Consider the following 23,496-nt stretch of genomic DNA (forward strand, 5'->3'; position numbering starts at 1 on the left):
AACAAATACACCATAATAGATTCCCCCAGCTAGCTACAAGATGGGCAAATACCCTAGGAGTACCACAGAGGGGAAGGAGGGTGGGTAATCCTGACTGCAGATGCATTCCTATCGGACATCTACATTTATGGTAGGTACAAAACTGTACTATGTCCTTCAAGGATGCATCTGCAGTCCTTACAAATGGGTAGAATACCATAGCCAAACTGGGGGAGGAGGAGGAGAAATAAAATTATGGTGTAGTTAAGATCCCTTGCAAAACAGCAGTGGCAAAACCTGCTCGGGATCTGAAGTATAAAGGTAAATTATAATGCTTGGCAAATGTATGCACGGAGCTCCAAGTAGCAGCCTCTAAAATGTCTTTGGTAGCCACTCCTCGCAGAAAGGCTGTAGTAGTGGCTGTAGCCCTTGTAGAGTGAGGCCTGATGTTTTCTGGAGTTTTCTTTCCATGGTACAAGTAACAAAATCTAATGCAATTTCCTATCCACTTAGAGATTGTCTGTTTTGAAATTGCTTTTCCTTCCATTCCTGTTGCATATGCTACCAGTAGCTGGTCAGTTTTCCTATTGCCCTTGGTCCTGTCCAGGTAGTAGCGTAATTGTCTATGCACATCCAAGGTATGCAACAATCTTTCTCCCCCGTTCTGTGGGTTGGGGAAGAATGTAGGTAGGTGGATAGCCTGATTCAAAGATACTCTGGAGACCACCTTAGGCATAAAAGTAGGATTAGTTCTCATGGATACTCTATCTTGATGGAAGATCAGGAAGGGCTGTACTGCCATTAGTGCCTGTAGCTCAGATACCCTTCTTGCTGAAGTGATTGCCAACAGGAAAGCAGTTTTCCATGATAAGTATTGTAATTCTGCTGTTGCTGCTGGTTCGAAAGGAGGAAGTGTCAATTTTTCTAGCACAAAGTTCAAGTCCCATGCTGGCAATGGTGGCTTCCTAGGTGGTTTTACATTTTTAATTCCTCTCAGAAACTGCCTGAGCAGAGGATGTGAGAAGACTGGAGGATCCAAGTCGTATTCTGCTGAAATAGCTGATGCATGAATCTTGATGGAAGAATAGGACAGGCCTTTGTGGAAGAGCTCTGCCAAGTACTCCAGGATGTTGGCTATGTTTACCAGTGACACATTTTCTCCTTTTGCAGTACTCCAAATGAAATATCTTTTCCATTTTGCTGAATAATTTTTTCTTGTTGAGGGTCTGCGAGCCTCCAAGATAATGTCTTTAACCCTTTGGGATAAGTTTGGGTTATTTGTTCTTATGCAATGTTCCAGGCAGTCAGCTGCAGTGTTTTCAGGTTTGGATGCGGGGTGTTGTAGTTGTTCTGTGTTAACAGCAAGGGAACAAGGGGTAGAGGCCATATTTGTTCCCGAGACATGCTCCTCAGTAATGGGTACCAATGTTGTCTTGGCCAGTCTGGAGCTATCAGAATGATCCTTGACGGTCCTCTTTGATCTTCAATAGCACCTTGTGCATCAAAGGAAGTGGTGGGAATGCATATGCTGTCAGGTTTTTCCAGCTGAAAGATAGGGAGTCCACCTTCCAAGCAAGTGGGTGGTACGTCCTTGTGCAGAATTTCTTTAGTTGGTGATTGTGTGGGGATGCAAATAAGTCTATTTGTGGGAGCCCCCATTTTCTTGTAATTGTCTTGAAGATGTCCGGATGCAGCATCCATTCGTGGGCATCCGTGGTAGTTCTGCTTAGTATGTCTGCTAGAATGTTTTCTTTTCCTGGTACAAAAGTTGCTTGTAACTGAATGTTGTAGCTCAGGGCCACATTCCAGAGTTCCACTGCCATCCGGCATAGAGGGTACGAATGTGTGCCTCCCTGCTTGTTGATGTACCACATAACCGTGGTGTTGTCTGTCCTTATCAACAGTTGACCTTGTCGAAGAAATGGTCTGAATGCCTGAATTGCCAGTTTTACTGCCAGCATTTCCTTTTGATTTATGTGTAAGTGCAGCTGGTCTTGAGCCCATAAACCTTGAATGCACTTGTCCAGCATGTGGGCCCCCCAACCGAGGTCTGAGGCATCCGTTGTGATGGTTTGGCTTGGTTGAGTGTTGTGGAAAGGCAATCCTTTGTTTGATTGACAGGCCTGAGCCCACCATTGGAATTCTTGCTTCAGGCATGGAATTATTGGAATTTGGGTTTCTAGGCTGTGCTTGTGCTGAGACCATAAATTCCTTAGGTACCACTGTAACTTTCTCATATGCAGTCTGGCATGTGGAACCAATATTATGCAGGATGCCATGAAACCCAAGGCTTGCAGGACTTTTCTTGCTGTTAGATGATTCTGCTTTGTCAATGCCAAGAAGTAGAGAGGAGTTGCTCCTGTTTTTCTACTGTTAGGAATGCCATTTGTTTCGTTGTGTCCAGCTCTGCACCCAGAAAGGTTATCCTTTGGGATGGTATCAGTCTTGACTTTTTTATATTGACTGTGTATCCCAGAGCTTGTAGTAGGTAAATGACCCTTTTCAAGTCTTCTGCTAGCTTGTTTTTGTTGTCCGCTTGTATCAGGCAGTCGTCCAGGTAAGGGTAGATTTGGATTCCCTGAAGCCTGCAATGAGCAATTACTGATGCCAGGCATTTCGTGAACACTCTGGGCAGTAGATAAGCCAAAGGGCAATGCTGAGAATTGATAATGCTCTGATCCTGCAAGAAATCTGAGGTATCTTCTGCAATTTGGTCATATGGGGACGTGCAGGTATGCCTCCTTGAGATCTAGAGTTACCAGCCAGGACTCCTTGCCCAGCATGGGAAGAAGCTGCTGTAGGGTCAGCATTTTGAATTTTGGAACAATGAGGAATGCGTTTAAAGCGGACAGGTCGAGAATAGGTCTCCATTTGCTTTCTTTTCTTGGTACCAGGAAGAGCCTTGAGTAAAATCCCTGTCCTTGCTCCATAGATGGTACCTTTTCCACAGCTCTCATCCTTAATAATTGAGTTATTTGTTTTAGAGCTTCTGCCTTTTGATTTGGAGGTAGGTTTGGCATTCCTCTCTTCCCTGGTAGAGTATGGAAATGAAACCTGTAACCCTGGTCTATTGTCTGCAAAATCCACTTGTCTCTTGTGATGTAATGCCAGTTTACTGAAAATAAAGCTAGCTTTCCACCCAAGGGTGCTTCTAGTTGTTCCCTGGTAGGCGGTGCTAGAGCCAAGTCACTGTGATTGTCCTGTAGTAGTGGTGGTGGCTGTGTCTGTGGCTGCACCTCGCTGGTTGTTACCCTGCCACTGGCGTCCCCTGTAGGCACCCCTGGATTGGCTTCTGCCTCTTGAACACCTATTCCTGCCTCTCTGAGCTCTGGAGGAGTCTGGAAAGGACCAATTCTTGGAGGGCCAATTCCTGCTAAACCTTGGAGGTTGGACCTGTAAGAAATCTTTCACTGTTTGGACAGATTTTGCCTTCTCTTCCATCTTCTTCAGCACCTGTTGTGCAGGAGAGCCAAACAAATTGATCTTGTCCGTGGGAGCATCTAGTAGTTTTGATTTGACATGGTCTGGTAAGGCCTGCTCTTTTAACCACGCATGCCTTCTGATAACTGTGCCAGTCATGGCTGATCTAAAGGAAGCCTCCAGTGCATCATAGCCACATTTTAAGGAATGGTTACTAACTTGCTGAATGTTATGTACCATTTCCTGAACAGATTTTTTGTCTAATGGTTCATCCGAGGACAGTTTTTTGGTTAACTGATCTAGCATAAATTCTTGATACTGGATCATGTGGAATTGACAGTTCAAGGCCCTAGCTGAAAGAGTAGCAGAAGTGTAAACATTTTTACCCCATCTCTCTAAGGACCTGGATTCCCTTTCAGAGGGGAGGGGTTTTTTGGCAGAGGTAGCTGCTACAGCCTTAGGACCCTGGGAGATAGTCTCGGGATCTGCAAAGGGAGCCTTATACAAATGGCAATGCGTGTCCGGGACCCTGTAGTACCTATCGGGCTTAGCAGGGGCCGGAGGTAGAGAATCAGGAGCAGTACAAGCATCATTAAATGCATCATCTACAACAGAAAGAACTGGAGGTATGACTAAAGGTCTATGTTGTGGTAAATGCAGAAAGGTTCTAAGCCTTTTTCTGGAGTCTGAAAAATCCTGGCCCTGCCACTGAAATTGTTCCCTCATAGCATGCAAGGTTTCCCCAAAGGAAAATTCCTCAGGCGGAAAGGCAGAAGGAATGGACTCTTCAGCATCAGAGTCTTCATAAGGGGAGAAAGGAGCCTCTGGAGGGTTTGTGTTATCTGAATCATCAGAGGAATCATCTGTTGAAACAGGCTCAGGGGGCTCTGCTCTAGGCCTCTTCTCTGGAGGTGGGTGAGAGGCCCTGTCAAGTTGAGGTTGGGATCCCCGGATTAAAGAAATGAGGTCCTCTGCTAAACTAAGCATTTGTGAACTAGAGCTAGGCCTGTGAGAGGGGATCTTAGCAGGCACAGGTTTAGTAGTTTTAGCTGCTTTGGCCCTGGCAAAGGCCTTAATGGACATGGATGCAGGTGGCCTAGCAGCTCCACGTGCAGGGGTAGAAATATCCAAGGGGATAGTGTCAGATAATTCCTGAGAAACTGTAAGAGCAGGAGTGATTTCAGAAGCCGATTCCACCAGGTTGGAAGAGGCCTCGGTAGGAGGTAAGTTTTCGGCTTAAGGAAGAACCGCTTGCTCGGTTTCAGCCGAAACCGAGACACTCGCGATAGGCTTAACCGCGGTTTCGCCGAAACCGCAGACCGCGAGTGTCGGTCCTTTTCCTTGCGCTTTTTAGATATTTGCGTAGTCGGAGGATCCGACGGCATAATGTAAGCAAAATCGGAGCCGAAAAACTCCTCAGCAAATTCCGACCGACGTCTAAGCGTCCGTCGGTTAAAAGAAGCACAGGCTAGACAAGCTGCTACGTCGTGGTCTGGGCCTAAACAAGGTAAGCAGTAAGAGTGGAAATCTTTATGAGGTATTTGTTTCCCACAAGTTAAACAGTTATTCACTTTATCTGACATCGGCTGAGGCAAGAAAGAGTCCCCAACGGGGTACTTAGCTTTTTAGAAGTCTTCGGTAGTAGTAGACGTATTCGGTAGTAGTAATCTCTGGTTCTGACCGACCGGCAGAAGATGGGCAAATACCCTAGGAGTACCACAGAGGGGAAGGAGGGTGGGTAATCCTGACTGCAGATGCATACCTCTCGGACATCTACATTTATGGTAGGTACAAAACTGTACTATGTCCTTCAAGGATGCATCTGCAGTCCTAACAAATGGGTAGATTACCATATTCAAACTGGGGGAGGAGGCACTAAGATGATTATGGTGTAGTTAAGATCCCTTGCAAAACAGCAGTTGCAAAACCTGCTCGGGATCTGGAGTATAAAGGTAGATTATAATGCTTGGCAAATGTATGCACGGAGCTCCAATTAGCAGCTTCTAAAATGTCTTTGGTAGCCACTCCTCGTAAGAAAGCTGTAGTAGTGGCTGTAGCCCTTGTGGAGTGAGGTCTGATGTCTTTTGGAGTTGTCTTTCCATGAAAAGAGTAACAAAATCTAATGCAATTTCCTATCCATTTTGAGATTGTCTGTTTTGAAATTGCTTTTCCTTCCATTCCTGTTGCATATGCTACCAGAAGCTGGTCAGTTTTTCTATTGTTCTTGGTTCTGTCCAGATAGTAGCGCAACTGCCTGTGCACATCCAAGGTATGTAGTAGTCTTTCCCCCCTGTTCTGTGGGTTGGGGAAGAATGTTGGTAGGTGGATTGCTTGGTTCAATGATACCCCGGAGACCACTTTTGGCATAAAAGTAGGGTTAGTTCTCAAGGACACTCTATCCTGATGGAAGATAAGGAAGGGCTGTACTGCCATTAATGCCTGTAATTCAGAAACCCTTCTTGCTGAAGTGATTGCAAGCAGGAAAGCAGTTTTCCAAGATAAGAATTGTAATTCTGCTGTTGCTGCTGGTTCAAAAGGGGGAAGTGTTAACTTTTCCAGCACAAAGTTAAGGTCCCATGTAGGCAAAGGTGGCTTCCTTGGAGGCTTTACATTTTTTATTCCTCTCAGAAACTGCCTGAGTAGAGGATGAGAGAAGACTGGAGGATCCATGTTGTATTCTGCTGAAATTGCTGATGCATGAATCTTAATGGAGGAGTAAGACAGGCCATTGTGGAAAAGTTCTGCTAAATATTCCAGGATGTTAGCTATGTTTGCTAATGATACATTTTCTCCTTTTGCTGCACTCCAAATGAGGTATCTTTTCCATTTGGCTGAATAAGTCTTCCTTGTGGAGGGCCTGCGAGCCTCCAGGATAATGTCTTTAACCCTCTGAGATAAATCTGGGTTATTTTGTTTTATGTAATATTCCAAGCAGCTAGCTGCAGTGTTTTCAAGTTTGGATGTAGGATCTTGAAGTTGTTCTGTGTTAGCAGTAAAGGAACTAGAGGTAGAGGCCATGCGTGTGTCCGAGACATACTCCTCAGTAGCGGTACCAATGCTGCCTCGGCCAGTCTGGAGCTATCAGGATGATTTTTGGGTGATCTTCTTTGATCTTCAGTAGCACTTTGTGCATCAAAGGAAGAGGTGGGAATGCATATGCTGTCAGGTTTTCCCAACTGAAGGAGAGGGAGTCCACCTTCCAAGCAAGTGGGTGGTATGTCCTTGTGCAGAATTTCCTCAATTGGTGGTTGTGTGGGGATGCGAACAGGTCTATTTCTGGTAGTCCCCATTTCTTTGTAATGGATTTGAAGATGTCTGGATGCAGCATCCATTCGTGGGCATCAGTGATAGTTCTGCTTAAGGTGTCTGCTAGTATATTTTCTTTTCCTGGCACAAATATGGCCTGGAGCTGAATGTTGAGGTTCAGGGCCACATTCCACAGGTCCATTGCCATCCGGCATAGAGGATATGAGTGTGTGCCTCCTTGTTTGTTGATATACCACATGACTGTGGTGTTGTCCGTCCTTATCAGCAAATGACCCTGTTGAAGAAATGGCCTGAATGTCTGAATTGCCTGTTTCACTGCCAGCATCTCTTTTTGATTTATGTGTAGGTTCAGCTGGTCTTGTGTCCATAGGCCTTGTATACACTTGTCCACCATGTGTGCCCCACAACCGAGGTCTGAGGCGTCCGAGGTGATAGTCTGGCTTGGGTGAGGCTTGTGGAAAGTCAGTCCTCTGTTCAACTGACAGGCCTGAGCCCACCACAGGAATTCTTGCTTCAGGCATGGAATTATTGGAATCTGGGCTTCTAGACTGTGCTTGTGTTGAGACCATAAATTCCTTAGGTACCATTGCAACTTCCTCATATGCAGTCTGGCATGTGGAATCAATATTATACAGGATGCCATGTAACCCAGGGCTTGCAGGACTTTCCTTGCTGTAAGCTGGTTCTGTGTTGTTAATGCCATGAAACAGAGTGGTAGTTGCGTTTGCTTTTCTGCTGTGAGAAATGCCATCTGATTTGAAGTGTCCAGTTCTGTACCCAAGAATGTTATCCTTTGGGATGGTACCAGCCTTGACTTTTTCATGTTGACTGTGTATCCCAGGGCTTGCAGTAGTTGTATAACCTTTTCCAAATCTTTTGTTAATTTGGTCTTGTTGTCCGCTTGTATTAGGCAGTCGTCCAGGTATGGATAAATCTGAATTCCCTGAAGCCTGCAATGAGCAATTACTGATGCCAGGCATTTCGTGAATACTCTGGGCACAGTAGATAAGCCAAAGGGCAATGCTGAGAATTGATAATGCTCTGATCCTGCAAGAAATCTGAGGTATCTTCTGCAATCTGGTCGTATAGGGACGTGCAGGTAAGCCTCCTTGAGATCTAGAGTCACCAGCCAAGACTCCTTGCCCAGCATGGGAAGAAGTTGCTGTAGGGTCAGCATTTTGAATTTTGGAACAATGAGATATGTGTTCAGAGCGGACAGGTCGAGAATAGGTCTCCATTGGTTTTATTTCCTTGGTACCAGGAAAAGTCTGGAGTAAAATCCTTGTCCTTGTTCCATAGACGGTACCTTTTCTATAGCTCTCATCCTTAGTAAGTGGTTGATTTGTCCTAGAGCATTTGTTTTTTGGTTTGGTGGTAGGTTTGGCATTCCTCTCTTTTTTGGTAGAGTGTGGAAGTGAAACCTGTAGCCTTTGTCTATTGTCTGTAAAATCCATTTGTCTCCTGTAATATAATGCCAGTTTACGGAAAATAAGGCTAGCTTTCCGCCTAAGGGTGCTTCCAGTTGTTCCCTGGTAGGCGGTATCAGAGTCAAGTCATTGTGTCTGTCCTGTGGAAGTGGTAGTAGCTGGATCTGTGGCAGTACTTCTCTGGTTGTTAGGCTGCCACTGACGCCCTGTAGGCACCTCTGGATTGGCCTCTGCCTCTTGGGCCTATTTCTGCCCCTCTGTGCTCTGGAGGTGTCTGGAAAGGACCAATTCTTCGAAGGCCAATTTCTACTAAACCTCGGAGGCTGGACCTGTAAGAAATCCTTGAATGTTTGGACAGATTTTGCTTTTTCTTCCACCTTCTTTAGCACTTGCTGTGCAGGGGAGCCAAACAAACTTTGTTTCTCCATGGGAGCATCTAGGAGCTTTGACTTTACATGGTCTGGTAAGGATTGCTCTTTTAACCATGCATGCCTTCTGATCACTGTACCAGTCATAGCTGATCTAAAGGAAGCCACCAGTGCATCATAGCCGCATTTTAAGGAATGATTACTGACCTGCTGAGTGTTATGTACCAAATCCTGAAGGGACTTACGGTCTATAGGTTCAGGAGAGGACAGTTTTTTATTTAGCTGGTCTAACAAAAATTCCTGATACTGAATCATGTGGAATTGACAGTTTAAGGCCCTAGCGGAAAGAGTAGCAGAAGTATAAACTTTTTACCCCATCTCTAATGCCCTAGATTCTCTTTCAGAGGGGAGGGGGTTTTTGGCAGAGGCAGCTGCTACAGCTTTGGGGCCCTGTGAAATAGTTTCAGGATCTGCAATAGGAGCCTTATACAAATGAAAGTGTGTGTCCGGGACCCTGTAATATCTGTCGGGCTTAGCAGGGGCCGGGGGTAGAGAGTCAGGGGCAGTACAAGCATCATTAAATGCATCATCCACAACTGTTAGTACTGGAGGAATGGCTAAAGGCCTGTGCTGTGGTAAATGTAAAAAGGTCCATAGCCTTTTCCTTGAATCTGAAAAGTCCTGGCCCTGCCATTGAAATTGCTCTCTCATAGCATGCAGGGTTTCCCCAAAAGAAAATTCCTCACTAGGAGAGGCAGAAGGGATGGAGTATTCTGCATCAGAGTCCTCATATGGAGAATAAGGGCCTTCTGGAGGATTTGAGTTTTCTGAATCATCCGAGGAATAATCAGTTGAAACTGGCTCAGGGGGCTCTGCTCTAGGCCTCTTCTCTGGAGGGGGTTGAGAGGCCCTGTCAGGGTGAGGTTGGGATCCCCTGATCAAGGAAATGAGATCCTCAGCCAGGCTGAGCATTTGGGAACTAGAGGTAGGCCTGTGTGAGGGGTTTTTAGCAGGCAAGGCCTTAGAAGTTTTAGCTGCTTTAGCCCTGGAAAAAGCCTTGATAGACATAGATGCAGGGGGCCTAGCAGCTCCATGTGCAGGAGTAGATATGTCTAAAGGAATAGTATCTGATAAATCCTGGGAACCTGCTACAGCAAGGGAAATTTCAGTAGCAGATTCAGCCATGATGTGTGAGGCCTCGGCTATAGGAGGTATGCTTTCGGCCGAAGGAAGAACCGTGGACTCGGTTTCAGCCGAAACCGAGACACTCGTGGTTGGCTTAACCGTGGTTTCGGCCGAAACCGCGGACCGCGAGTGCCGGTCCTTTTCCTTATGCTTTTTAGCTAATTGTGAAGTCGGAGTCATCCGACGGCATTTTGTAAGCAAAAGCGGAGCCGAAAAACTCCTCTGCAAACTCCGACCGACGTCTAAGTGTCCGTCGGTTGAAGGAAGCACAGGCTAGACAAGCTGCTACGTCGTGGTCTGGGCCTAAGAAAGGAAGGCAGTAAGAGTGGAAATCCTTATGAGGTATTTGTTTCCCACAAGTTAAACAGTTATTTACTTTTTCTGACATCGGCTGAGGCAAGAAAGAGTCCCCAATGGGGTACTTAGCTTTTTAGAAGTCTTCGGTAGTAGTAATCTCTGGATCTGACCGACCGGCACTTGCGAACAGCTTCTGCTTCGGGCACCGCGCGGCAAGAAAGACTGAGGAAAATGGCGTCGGCTGATGCCTTTATACCCAATTCACAGCAGCTATGACGTCGGGTGAAGTGCGACATCAGCCGAGGCCAGACCCAGACTTTGGAATCCGGCCGACCGAAGGGCTGCCTGAGGCAGGACAACCCATTTGTTAGGACTGCAGATGCATCCTTGAAGGACATCTGCTTCTGCTTCTGGCACTGCATGGCAAGAAAGACTGATGTAATGGCATTGGCTGCATGTTTTATACCCCTGACGACCTGACATCATGGAAGAAGGGACAGCATCCGACACAGGAATCCAAGACTCTGGTATTCAGGCCGGCTGAGGGCTACCTGCAGGCAGATAACCCAAATGTAATGACTGCAACAGTGAAACACGAAGAAAGTACAGTTGTGTGCACTTACCATAAATGTAGATGTTCGAGTGTATTTACTGTTGCAGTCATCACATTTGGGTTATCTGCTTGCAGTAGCCTTTAGTCGGCCTGATTAACAAAGTCTTGGGTCCTGCGTCAGTTGCTGTTTCTTCTTCCGTGACATCAGGTCGTCAGGGGTATAAAACATGCAGCTGACACCATTACATCAGTTTTTCTTGCCCCAGATGTCAGGTGCCCCCCTAATGGGAAGCAATTGAATCTATAAATATACAAGGTTATACCTCCAACAAAAAAGCAAATACACCAAAAAGCTTTTAAGCATAGTAAAGGAGAGAAGAGGTATAGCCAAAAGAAGTAAGGGGACTGGAAGGAGGGTAACAAGGACTGCAACAGTGAATACACTCGAACATCTACATTTATGGTAAGTGTACACAACTGTACTATGTTCTTCATGTTTCACTGTTACAGTCATCACATTTGGGTAGATTCCCAACAGTAAGGATGGGAGGAAGAATTCAGATAGCATTAGGACTAGCTATAAGGCCCTGCAAGACTGCAGTGGCAAAGCCAGCTCTGGATTTAGAGAAAACTGGCAAATGGTAATGCTTGGTGAAAGTATGTACAGAACTCCAGGTTGCAGCTTCTAGGATGTCCCTGGTAGGGATGCCTCTGAGAAAGGCTGTAGAGGTAGATGCAGCCCTGGTTGAGTGGGGTCCGATCCCCTGTGGGATAGGTTTTCCATGGTGCTTATAGCAAAAATGAATGCAATGGCCTATCCATTTAGAAATGGTTTGCTTTGAAATAGCCTTCCCCTCTGTCCCTGCAGCAAATGCCACCAGCAGTTGTTCAGATTTCCTTTGAGGTTTAGTCCTGTCCAAGTAGACTCTAAGTTGTCTGTGCACATCTAAGGAGTGCAGTATCCGTTCCCCTTTGTTCTGTGGATCAAGAAAGAAGGATGGCAAATGAATGGACTGATTAAGGGCCACACTGGATACCACCTTGGGCAAGAAAGAGGGATTGGTTCTGAGGGACACCCTGTCCGCATGAAAGATGATGAAAGGCTCCACTGCCATAAAGGCCTGTAATTCAGATACACTTCTTGCTGAAGTGATAGCTAAAAGGAAAGCTGTTCTCCAAGAAAGGAATTTTAAATCTGCAGTAGCAGCTGGCTCAAAAGGAGGAAGGGTGAGTTTCTCCAATACAAAGTTAAGGAGTTGGAGCTCTCTTGGGTGGTCTTTAATTTTTGGCCCCTCTGAGGAACTGCTTGAGCAGTGGATGACAGAAGAGGGGAGGTTTTGTGTTATAATGAGCTGAAATGGCTGAGGCATGAATTCTGATGCAGGAGAAAGACAGGGCTTTGTGAAGCATCTCAGTTAAGTATTGTAAAATCTGAGGTAAATTGGGCACTACTGTGCTCATCCCTTGAGATTAGTTCCAGGCACAGAATATTTTCCATTTTTCAGCATAAGACTTTCTAGTACTAGGCCTCCTTGCCTCTAAAATGATATCCATCACTGGTTTACCTAGGGATAGTAAAGGAGGGATTAGGTAATTAGCCAGGCTGCCAGGTTCAGTGTTTGAAGCTGAGGGTGCAGAATCCGGTTCTCCTGCTGAGATAACAGGGTAGGAGTCTGAGAAAGGTGCCACAGGGCCAACAGTGACACACTGCACAAGAGGGGGTACCAGTGTTGGTGTGGCCAGTCTGGTGCAATCAAATTCGTCTTTGGTTTGTCTTGTTTGATCTTTAGTAGCATTCTGGAGAGGAGAGGCAGAGGAGGAAAGGAATAAACTGATAGGTTTTTCCAGCTGAAGGACACAGCATTCACTTTCCAAGCTTGTTTGTGGGGAGTCCTTGTGCAAAATTTGTCCAATTGATAGTTCTGCGGGGAGACAAACAGGTCTATATCTGGGCTCCCCTATTTGCTTGTTAACATGTTGAAAATCCTTGGTTCCAGTTTCCACTCGTGTGGGTCCATGTGCTTTCTGCTTAGTCTGTCTGCCAGTGTATTTAGTTTTCCTGGCAGGAACTGAGCTTGTAGATGAACTTGGTAGCTCAAGGCTGTGTTCCACAATGCCATGGCTAGTCTGCAGAAGGGGTAAGAATGCGTACCCCCCTGCTTGTTTATGTATCACATAACAGTGGTGTTGTCCGTCTTTACCATTAATTGTCCTGGAAGAATGTGGCCCTTAAAGGCTGTCAGAGCATTCTGTACAGCTAACATTTCTTTTTGATTGATAAGCAGGTGCATTTGTCTTGGGTTCCATTTGCCCTGAATGCACTTCCCTGCCAGGTAAGCCTCCCCCCCATGCATAGTCTGATGCATCTGTTGTTAGGGTTTGGGCAGCAGGGGGTAGTGTGAATGGTAGTCCCTTGGTTTTGGAGGCAGGCCTTTGCCCACCAAAGGAACTTTAGGCGTAGGCAAGGTAAGATAGGAATTATTGCTTCTAGATCCTGAGAATGTTGACACAATAGGCTTTTTGGATACCATTGTAGTTTCCTCATATGCAGTCTTGCATATGGAATTAGAAGAATGCAGGCGGCCATGAACCCCAAAGCTTGTTGTATTTTCCTTGCAGATAGCAGGGTTTTTGTGGCCACTTGTTTGAAGTAGGTTGTCAAATGAATTTGTTTCTCTGGCGTGAGGAAAGCCATCTGGGAAGTTGTACTCAAGCTTGCTCCCAGGAATATAATTTGTTGACAGGGTACCAGGTGTGATTTCTTTTCATTTATGGAGTACCCCAGACAAGTTACCACCCTTTGTACAAAGGCTAGATGATTCAAAAGTATGTCCTGGCTTTCTGCCTGAATTAGACAATCGTCCAGGTATGGGTATATTTGAATATTCCTTTGTCTGCAAAATGCAATGACTGGAGCTAGGCACTTTGTGAATACCCTGGGTGCAGTAGATAAGCCAAAGGGCAATGCAGAGAACTGACAGTGCGTGTAGCCTGCTTTGAAGTGTAGGTAACTTCTGCAAGATTCCTTGATTGGGATGTGCAGGTATGCTTTCTTTAAATCTAGTGTTGCCAACCAGGCATCTTTGCCTAGCATAGGAAGCAACTGGTGAAAAGTTAGCATCTTGAATTTTGAAATCACCAAAAAGGTGTTTAGAGTAGACAGGTCTAGGATAGGATGCCATGAATTGTCTTTTCTGAGTACAAGGAAAAGTCTTGAGTAGAAACCTTGTCCCTTTTCCTGTTCTGGTACTAGCTGAATAGTCCCTATGATTAAGAGAGAAAGTACTTGTTTTGGGGGTAGATCTGGCCAACCACTTGGTGTTGGTAATGTGTGGAAGTGAAATCTGTATCCCTGGGGCACTATATTTAAAACCCATTTGTCCTGGGTAATGAGTTCCCAGTTCTTTGAATGAAGAGCAATCTTTCCCCCCACAGGAAATGTAATTATTTACTTTTACTGACATTGGTTTAGAGCAAAAAAAAGTTTTCCCAACGGGATACTTGGCTTTTAGTTGAAGACTTTGTTTCTGAAACTTGAAAACGAAAATGTTAGGAGTCGGCCACACGGCACTTGTGAAATGCTTCTGCTTTGGGCACCGCATGGCAAGAAAGACTGTGGTAATGGCATCGGCTGCATGCTTTATACTTCTGATGTCACGGAAGAAGAGACAGCAACCGATGCAGGACCCAAGACTTTGTTAATCACCCCGACTGAGGGCTACTGCAAGCAGATAACCCAAATGTGATGACTGCAACAGTTAAACATGAAGAACATAATCAGGATACCAGCATAAACTGTACTGCAACTAAATTAAATATATAACATCAGTGCCAAGAGAACCTTCTTCTGAGATGAACAGATGTCTGACACAAAATTAACAGACAGACAGTTGTAGAAGAATGTACATATACATATATGAATGTCTCAGCATAAACATCCAAGGAGTTCCTAGGGCTGTCCGCCTTCATAATTCTATGTCTGCTGCTAAATGATGCCGACAATCTCTCATTTGCCACTGTGGGACCCTGCCTCTGGGAGAATCAACATAGATATTAACCCTTCAGTTAAAGGCTGGAAAAAAGAAATGAAAGACATTTCTTTTCTCCTCTATGCAGAGCTCTTTATGTGAGGATAGGAGGCTGCATGAAGAAAGAACATTTGCCATGTAGTACTTACCAGGCAGTGGAATGCTGGCGAAGCTCTCAGTCAAGATCTGGCGCACAGTTTGCAGCTGCTGTTGCAGCATCATGGTCTGGTTCTCCTCCATGATCAGCTCCTTCTCCAGTTTCTCTTTAGCTATACTCATGTTTTCTGTGTGCTTCTGGAGGATGGCATTCTGCTCTTCAAATTCAGTGTTCATTTTTCTCAATCGCCTTAACTCTGCCTCTCGAGCTACAAACAGGCAGAGAAATGTTTTGGTTAGTCAGACTTCCAACTTGACCAACACAGCAGCTAAGCTAATGAATAAAATTATGCAAATAAACACGCATGTAAAGGGTGGCTCTAATGCACACATTCAGAAGAACACTTCCATCTGACAAAGTCCTTTCTCACGAAAAAAAAATTTCCCCAAATTCAAAGTATCTGTATCAGCACATGGGGCAACTTGTATCATACGGTTGGATTTGCAGGCATGTGAGTACTCACCACAAAAATAGTCTTTCAGAAGGGCAACAACCACCAGAAAACAATGTTGTGCAAAAACAAAGAACAGAAAAAAGCAAAATGCACGGCGTCACATCAATAGGATAGAATATCAAACGCAACTTAAAAAAAGTATTTTAAAATTTATTATACTATTGTTGATTGCTTTCATCCACAAACAGCTAGGACTTCATCAGAACATATAAAGATTATTTTCCCTCACATTAACTAACTTACAAAAAAGTCATGCGATGATATATCAGCACAATGACTGGATCATTAAGAAAATAAATTATCTGAAAAAAATCATGAAGAATACTAAAGAAAGAAAATGCCCAAAATATTTTAAAGGTAACATTAAAACATCACATATAACTAACTTTCAAAATAAATATAAAATACTAGTTTTGCAGTTCAATGGGGGTTGGGGGAGGGCGTGGTTCAATACTTTTATGAACCTTCAGGATTCCAAAAATACATGGTATAATCAGAAACTCAACTTGAATACATTTATGTAACTCACCTGCAATGTTCTTCTGCTTCAACAAATCACACAATAAAACATCAATTTTATAACAGGTTACGTTAACCTAATTTCTAAAGACCCTAGTGAATAAAGAATATATGAACACAGATATGACATTTTGAAAAGAAATGGCAGTAACGTGTTGTTCAGGCATTCTGAGGAGTGCACCGGTAGCAATACAAGCCACAATAACTCCAAAACCCAAAATAAAGGCAAGAGAAGCACAAATGTAAATTCAAAATTTAACTCCACAATAAAATTAGATAAGTACTTTCTCCATTAAAAGACTGGACTTTATCAGATAATGAACTACATTCAAAGCCTGCCATATATAATCAAAAACAGATCACATGACAGACACACCTCCAAATGTAAATACATTTAAAGTGGCACCACATTATTCTTAAAACTAAGCACTATGTCAGTAAGACATTATATATAATATAAAATCAAATATATGAAAAAACATTACTGAAAAACACCTTACTACTTGTAAGTAAAAAAAAACTATTTATGTAAAATATGCCCTTATTTTTAATAAACTCTGAATGGAAATAACATAGTTCAAACCAGAGGGAGCTGTAGCGTTATGATATATCTGCCACCATAACTCTCTTTCCTCTATCCAGATTTTCCAAGAATGACCCAGAGAATCCTGTTGTATGTGGTCTATAACACAAAAACAAAAATGATGGGTTGAATTCTTTAATATATGTTTACTAAAAGCATTAGTGTGTTTTGTGTATGAAAGTATAACCATGTCTATATGTGTGGTCTCTAAGCCTCCTCTCTGATTTGCCAATGTAGAAACCATCACACATCTGACAAAGGGCAGCATACACAACCCCCTGGATTTGCAATTGAATTTCCCTGAAATTCTGTAAGTCTGATTTTTGATGATAAAACTATCACCCTCTAAAATAAATTAACCACTGCGAGCATGCCCCGTACTTATGCATACCAACAACCCTTGTAGCTTTGGTCTCAATGACCATATTGTCATATAAACTTTTCAAATTAAACCCTTTCTTATAAACAATTCTGACATAGATGCCTAAATGAGCAGAAAGTATGTAATCATTCACGATGAACTGCCAATTTTTCTTCACAATACTACTCATCTCGGAGCTAGCAATTGAATTAAGTTGTAATGAAATAATGTTGGTAACTGGGTGCATCTTGGTTAATACCATCCTGTTCCGATGCTCTATTAAAATCATTCACAGTACTAAAACCCAAAAAACTGGTAGAAGTAACATTACTTTTCTGAATTAATAATAGGGCATATTTACGATTTAGCCTTTTTATAATAACTTCATCCTTCACAGGCTTAAGAAAGGATGCTGGATATCCCCTATTTTGAACATATTAATTAGCAACTCACATTTGTTCAAAAAATCATTTACATTAGAAAACATTCTAGCAGCATGCACCAGCTGCACTTTAACTACCGCTCTCTTTTGGTGTATTGGATTGCTGCTAGAAAAATGAAGATGTGAAATTAAATATGTTGGTATTCGGTAAATACTTGAACTGAGTTGAAAATTTATAGGGTTTTTAGTTCATTTAACATCTAGACAGGCTGTAGTCTCAGTGCCAACAATATGGATAAACTGCAAAAATGAAGCTGTATTATTAATATATATAATAAACTCATCAAATGTCTCTATCATCTGACCAAGGGATAAAAAATATTGTCTTGTTAATGGATGTAAATACGTCAAGATGAGCTGTAAATGCTGTTAAAAATACAGCGGTCCTCCCAAGCTGCCATAACTATACTTGGGTATGATAGACTACATGCCACGCCCATAGCGACATCCTTTTCTTGAAGGAAATGGTGTCCCTCAAATATAAAATGGTTATTGTGTAAAACTATGTTCATTAAGGTGGTAGGAAAGCATGTAAACAAATATTGCATGTAAGTTGTGATAAAAATAAGATCTCTGACATTAACAAGTTTGTTAACTCTACTCAAGAACTACCATGAATCTTTACATATGTGTGTAATGTTATTATAAACACTATTATTCAAATGATGATCAATATTTTGTGCCAAAAAGCTAGTCTTAGATGTGGCAGCATCCACAATCATCTGAAAAGGGGGACGCTCCACACATTTACATATTTTTGGCACATCAAATAGTTTAGGAATCATGGGATCCTTAACTGATAAACAATACTCTTCCCAACTAATATCATTCTGCATGAGCATATCATGTAATACTACATCAATTTTATAATAAGATAAATGCACTTCATTAAGTGATACCGCAGTATAAGCATCATCATATAATAAATTGAACATATGTTATTCATAATCCATTTGACGCATGACAACTAAACTCCCACCTATGTCAAGACACATGAACCTTAGATTGTTCTCCTGTTTTGGTTCAAATAATAAATCATGATGGTGAGGGGTTAAATTGTGCCATGAAGACAATGGGTGCTTATTGCACATATGTCTCAAATCCATATCACAAACCTGTTCAAACAACTTCAGTGTCGAGTGCAAGTCAGGATTAAATGCACTAGGAACTTGTAATGCTCACAGGGAAGTATTAAATTTAACCTGATTAACCAAAATTAATTGCAATTTCAAATTCTTAGTATAAACTTTAAGTTGACAAATAATGTTAGTCAGGTCCATCCTTTTTGTGGGTACAAAAGAACATCCCAAGCTAAACAAATCAGCAAGCTCAACTGTTAAATTGAATGAACTGTAATTATAAATTTTGAAATCATGTGCAGCATAATGAATAATATTACAATGATTTAATATTACAAAGATTTAACTCGGTCACCTCCTGCAGCCTCGCTGGTTCCTCTCGTTTCCTCTGCCCATACTCAAGCTGTTATTCCTGGAATATGGGTGGTAGTTCTATTGCATACTGTTTGACATGTTCTTTATCCAATCAGAATGCCTGAGTGGAGGATGTTCTAAAGGGGGATATTCATATTCAGAATGAAGGCGAATAAATTCAGAAGCTGATGCTTGATGAAAAATTTCAGAATAACCTTTTAAAACCAAATTAGAATTCAGTGGTTGCTGCGGATAAACTTTACCCTCAACATAACCTTTACAACCCTGCTCCAGTTTTTTTAACTTTACGCTGCTGGGTTTTAGTGCAAGCTTTTGTCCACCTCCGACAAAATGAAACAAAACCGTTGTTTTACCTGCCGAGACTGTAAGTGCTCATGGATGGCTGGATCACGCTTCTTAATATCAATCTCCCTGGTATCACAACTGAAATTCCCTGAAATTTTGTAAGTCTGATTTTTAATGATAAAGCTATCTCCCTCTAAAATACATTGACATTGCGAGCATGCCCCACACTTATGCATACCAACCCCTGTAGCTTTGGTCTCACTGGCCATATTCTCATATAAACTTTTCAAATTAAACACTTTCCTGTAAACAATTCTGGGCTCGATGTCTAAATGTGCGGAAAGCATGTGATCATTCACAGTGAACTGCCAACATTACCTTTTCTCATGTAATAACAGGGTATATGTACCATTTAGCCTTTTTCTAATAACTTCATCCTTAATAGGCTTAAGAAATTATGCTGAAAATCCCCTATTTTTGAACATATTCATTAGCAACTCACATTTGTTCAAAGAAACATCTACATTACAAATCATTCTAGCAGCACACACCAGCTGCCCTTTAATGACCAGTCTCTTTTGGTGCATCGGATGGCTGCTAGAAAAATGAAGTGAGTTTGAATTTGTTGGTTTTCTGTAAATATTTAACGGAGTTAGAAATTTACATTTTGAGTGTACAATTTAAAAAAAAAATTTATTGGTGGTGCTTCAACAGACTTCTTTGAAGTCAATGGGAAGATCATGGGAACATACAACTGAGTACAGACAGCTTCTTTGGCAAATTACTACTACTACTTTACTACTATTACTACTACTTTATTTACTTTTGTATAACTATTGTAAAATTGTCTATATCCTACGGAGCTTTTCTCCCTGGGCCTCCACTGAAAACAGACTCTTTCAGACCCAGTGGACTATCCCGGTCATCAAACTATAATAAATTAGATTAAACACCCATGAATTGCCGGCATTAAATGATGGTATTTCTACAGAAGTGTGTTGAAATTAAGAGCTGCAAAACTGTAATACTATATAATAATTCTGAGTGTTGTATATATGTGGTGTTTTAATGCCGTTATCTTTAAAATTATTTAGATATTTTCCTTTTTTACTATGCTTCATATTTTTTTTTGAATAATTGGTTTTCTAAGGATCCAATCAATGTGCTGCTATGCTGTCACAGGACTCTTCTGCAAGTTATTTATTGTGACAGGAAAGAAAGAATGTTTACATGTTCTGATGAAGTCCTAGTTTATGGACGAAAGCTTTCAACAACAGTGTAATAAATTTTCATATATTCTTTCAATTGTCTTTGCTATTCTATCCCCCTGATGTGACACCATGTATTTTGCTTTTATCCTTCTGAAGCCCCACTGCAGTGAGTACAACAGTTTTGTCTATCTAGTCTTTGTCCTTTTGCATTATTTTGTCAAATATCTCAAGTTCCTGCAGTTTGGTTCATATATGGTGTCATGGTATGGCCTTAGGAGCATGCTCACCTGAAAGATTCAAAGTTCTTGTCTTCAGCTAAGACCATATTCCACCTGCAAGAACCTGTATTAAACCACAATAATGTAAAATTATAACCTTTCTCTATTTAAAGTAAGATTCTACTATCTAGCTAGCTCAGGGTGGAAACATGAAATGGCAATTCATAATTGGGGCATAAAACTACTACATTGGAAGGCATTTTCTAACAAAATAGCAGAGTGATTACTTGCATATCTACAACACCTTAATTATAGGGTCCTCTATAGTAGTTATGTAATCCTTGGGTACAATCCCAAAAAGTATCCCAAACAAACAAAAGGAAGGAAAACAAATGGCCTTGAAGCAAAATGTCCTGAACTGTAGCGTATCAAAAAGATGTTGCACACCTGCATTGAAGGCTGGAATGTAGTGTTTAAGATAGGCACAAAAGACTAAGCACTCAAATCTCAAATGTTTGTTGTGAATATGCTTCTAAAACACCATAAATGGCTAATGCTTTAGTGCGCTGCCTTCTGACTGCATTGCTCATGGGACAGTGAGCCTTCAGCTAACAGAATACTAGAGAGTGGGCAAGTCTCTTGGCATTGGTATGGCTTCATAACTTACTGATCTCATGTGCCCTACAAAGAAAAACTACAGCTCAAGGTGGGCATCTAAGGTAAAGAGGATATGTTTGCCCTCTAATCAGAGCTTTTGTGAAAAAGCTCTAAAGGTGAAAGGTCAAATTAAGAGACATGCCAGATACTCCTTTTGGAAAAATGAGGACACATTCTAAGGAACACACAATATATACTACAGCCCAAATGTCTGTAGTACAATGGGCAGAAAAGCTGGCTACCAGGAAAAGGACCTTTGATGCATGAATTTGAACTTCACTGAATCAGCTAGTTAGATTAGAAGGATAGACATGACAGTACATCAGTCCTAAGATACTCTTATCAGAAGCTCAAGCAGCAGAATCTCTCTGAAATATTGCTTGATTAGGCAGTGCTGTAACACACTTTGGCCTTCCACTAAATCAAACAGCACCAGAAGTAAAGTGGTCTAGGTATCCTCCTGCTCTACATTTTTCTTTGGACATTTTTGCAAACAGAAAACTCAACTGTTCCAAGTTAATTTTTGTTGTTGTTAAACTGTGTAGATCAGACCAGATCATTTGACCTAGGTCATGGATGAAAAGGGGTTTTGAGCCAGTTCACTTACCCAGTTAAATGTAAATAAATACATAAATAAAAATCAATCATAAGCATATGGAATAAGAGTCAGGACTGCACACTGAAGGAGGCAGGCAGAAGTCTGTATTCCACATATATAACACTCTCCCAACTTTTCAGTTGCTGGAAAAGATGTTTACAGTTTACCCTTCTTAATCTGTGCTAGCAAAGAGCAATACATTTTCTCTGCTGGCAAAGAAGTTGATCTTTGGTATGTTCTAGAGCTACAGTCTAGAACTCAATTAAATTCCAGAACTGGACAAGCTGCAAACACTATGGAAATGGCAGCAGGAAGAGGACTCAAGTCAAAGATTTAACACTTTTGTTCCGTTTTTATTTAGAACTTCTTCTGAAACTGCAGGTTCATTACGCATGAAAATAAAAAATATGTGTGTGGGCCTTCACCAGAAGTCTGCAGTGAAGTGTGTCTTACTCCCAGATACAGAAGACTTCCCTGTGGAGAGATTAGGGCTAAGTCCTTCCCCATACCTGTTCAGGTAGCAAACCACTATTCTACTGTCTATTTTAATCAGAAGAGGTTCAGACAAAGAATGGATTAAACCTTGCTTTCAGCTCCAATTTTTTTTGAATGACTTCTTTGGAATAACCCAGAACCCACAGGCAAGTATTGAGCTAAAAAGGCTCCACTGACTTCCCAGCAATGTGCCTAACATGAAAGGCTATGTCCAGGAGGAGAAACTGAATCAAAGTCCTAAATGCGGGATGTGCAGTTTGAGGGAGGGGTAGGAGCTAAGAGCAGAGATCCAGGTTGTGCAGTGTAAGGGAGCGGTAGGAGCCAAGAGCAGAGATCTGGGTCATGCAGTGTGAGGGAGGGGTAGGAGCTAAGAGCAGAGATCTGGGTTGAGCAGTGTAAGGTAGGGGCAGGGGCTAAGAGCAGAGATCCAGGTTGTGCAGTGTGGGAGAGGGGTAGGAGCTAAGAGCACATTTACAACCAAATGATGGCAATGCAGACTCAAGCAAAAAGCTTTAATGTGAAGGTGCGCTACATGGACCATTAAGATTCTAGACGCTTTAAGTCCCAAACTGTAAATCAGTATGGGTCCGAATCAAACAGTGGCAGGTCCCAAGGAAAATACAGTTGTGTACTCTTGCCATAAATGTAGATGTTTAAGTGTATTCACTGTTGCAGTCATCACATTTGGGTCATCTGCTTGCAGTAGCCCTCAGTCGGCCTGACTAACAAAGTCTTGGGTCCTGCGTCAGTTGCTGTCTCTTCTTCTGTGACGTCAGGTCGTCAGGGGTATAAGACATGCAGCCGACGTCATTACATCAGTTTTTCTTGCCCCAGATGTCAGGTGCCCCTCTAATGGGAAGCAATTAAATCTATAAATATACAAGGTTATATCTCCAACAAAAAGCAAATACACCAAAAAGCTTTTAAGCATAGTAAAGGAGAGCAGAGGTATAGCCAAAATAAGTAAGGGGGCTGGAGGGAGATTAACCAGGACTGCAACAGTGAATACACTCTAGGATCTACATTTATGGTAAGTGTACGAAATAACTGGTAAACGGAGCAAAGAATCCTAGACCATAAAGACTCCCGTTATAAAAGTGAACTTTATTAAAAACTAAATTGAATAAGCGTTTTCTTCCAACTTAACTGGGCTTCTTCAGATTCAAATAAGCAGTAAGAAATAACGTTCTTATATACATACAACCACAGGAAATTGATGAATTTATTCAAGGAAATGATGTAACATTTCAAACAAACTACACATTTCCTATATACCGTAACCAACAAATAAATAATGCATTTTAAAATCACTTCATAAATAATATATTCTTTAAATATTTTAAATTCTTTAAATATATTTAAAAAGCTGCAATAAAATAACTTGTTGAATATTGTAAATATACATGAAATGTCTATTAAAATGTATTGCACGTATAAAAAAAATCTAATCTAAAAAAGCTATAGTAAAATAACTTATTGATATTATAAATATACATTGTGTGCATATGCATGTAAATAAAAACAAATCAAGCCCTAGA

General features: G+C 41.9%; 1 protein-coding gene across 3 annotated transcripts in view; it reads right to left on the reverse strand.

The window, feature by feature from the left end:
- HMG20B (high mobility group 20B) overlaps positions 1-23,496 on the reverse strand; it is a 197,150-nt gene that overhangs the window by 36,622 nt on the left and 137,032 nt on the right. For all 3 annotated transcript variants that reach the window (XM_044054088.1, XM_044054089.1, XM_044054090.1), the window contains exon 9: positions 14,674-14,889. In XM_044054088.1, coding sequence (XP_043910023.1) covers positions 14,674-14,889 — 216 coding nt within the window. The remainder of the gene's footprint in view (positions 1-14,673; positions 14,890-23,496) is intronic.

The sequence above is a fragment of the Protopterus annectens genome, chromosome 13.part0 (genome assembly GCF_019279795.1).
Source record: "Protopterus annectens isolate FY-2018-M chromosome 13.part0, PAN1.0, whole genome shotgun sequence".
NCBI lineage: Eukaryota > Metazoa > Chordata > Ceratodontiformes > Protopteridae > Protopterus > Protopterus annectens.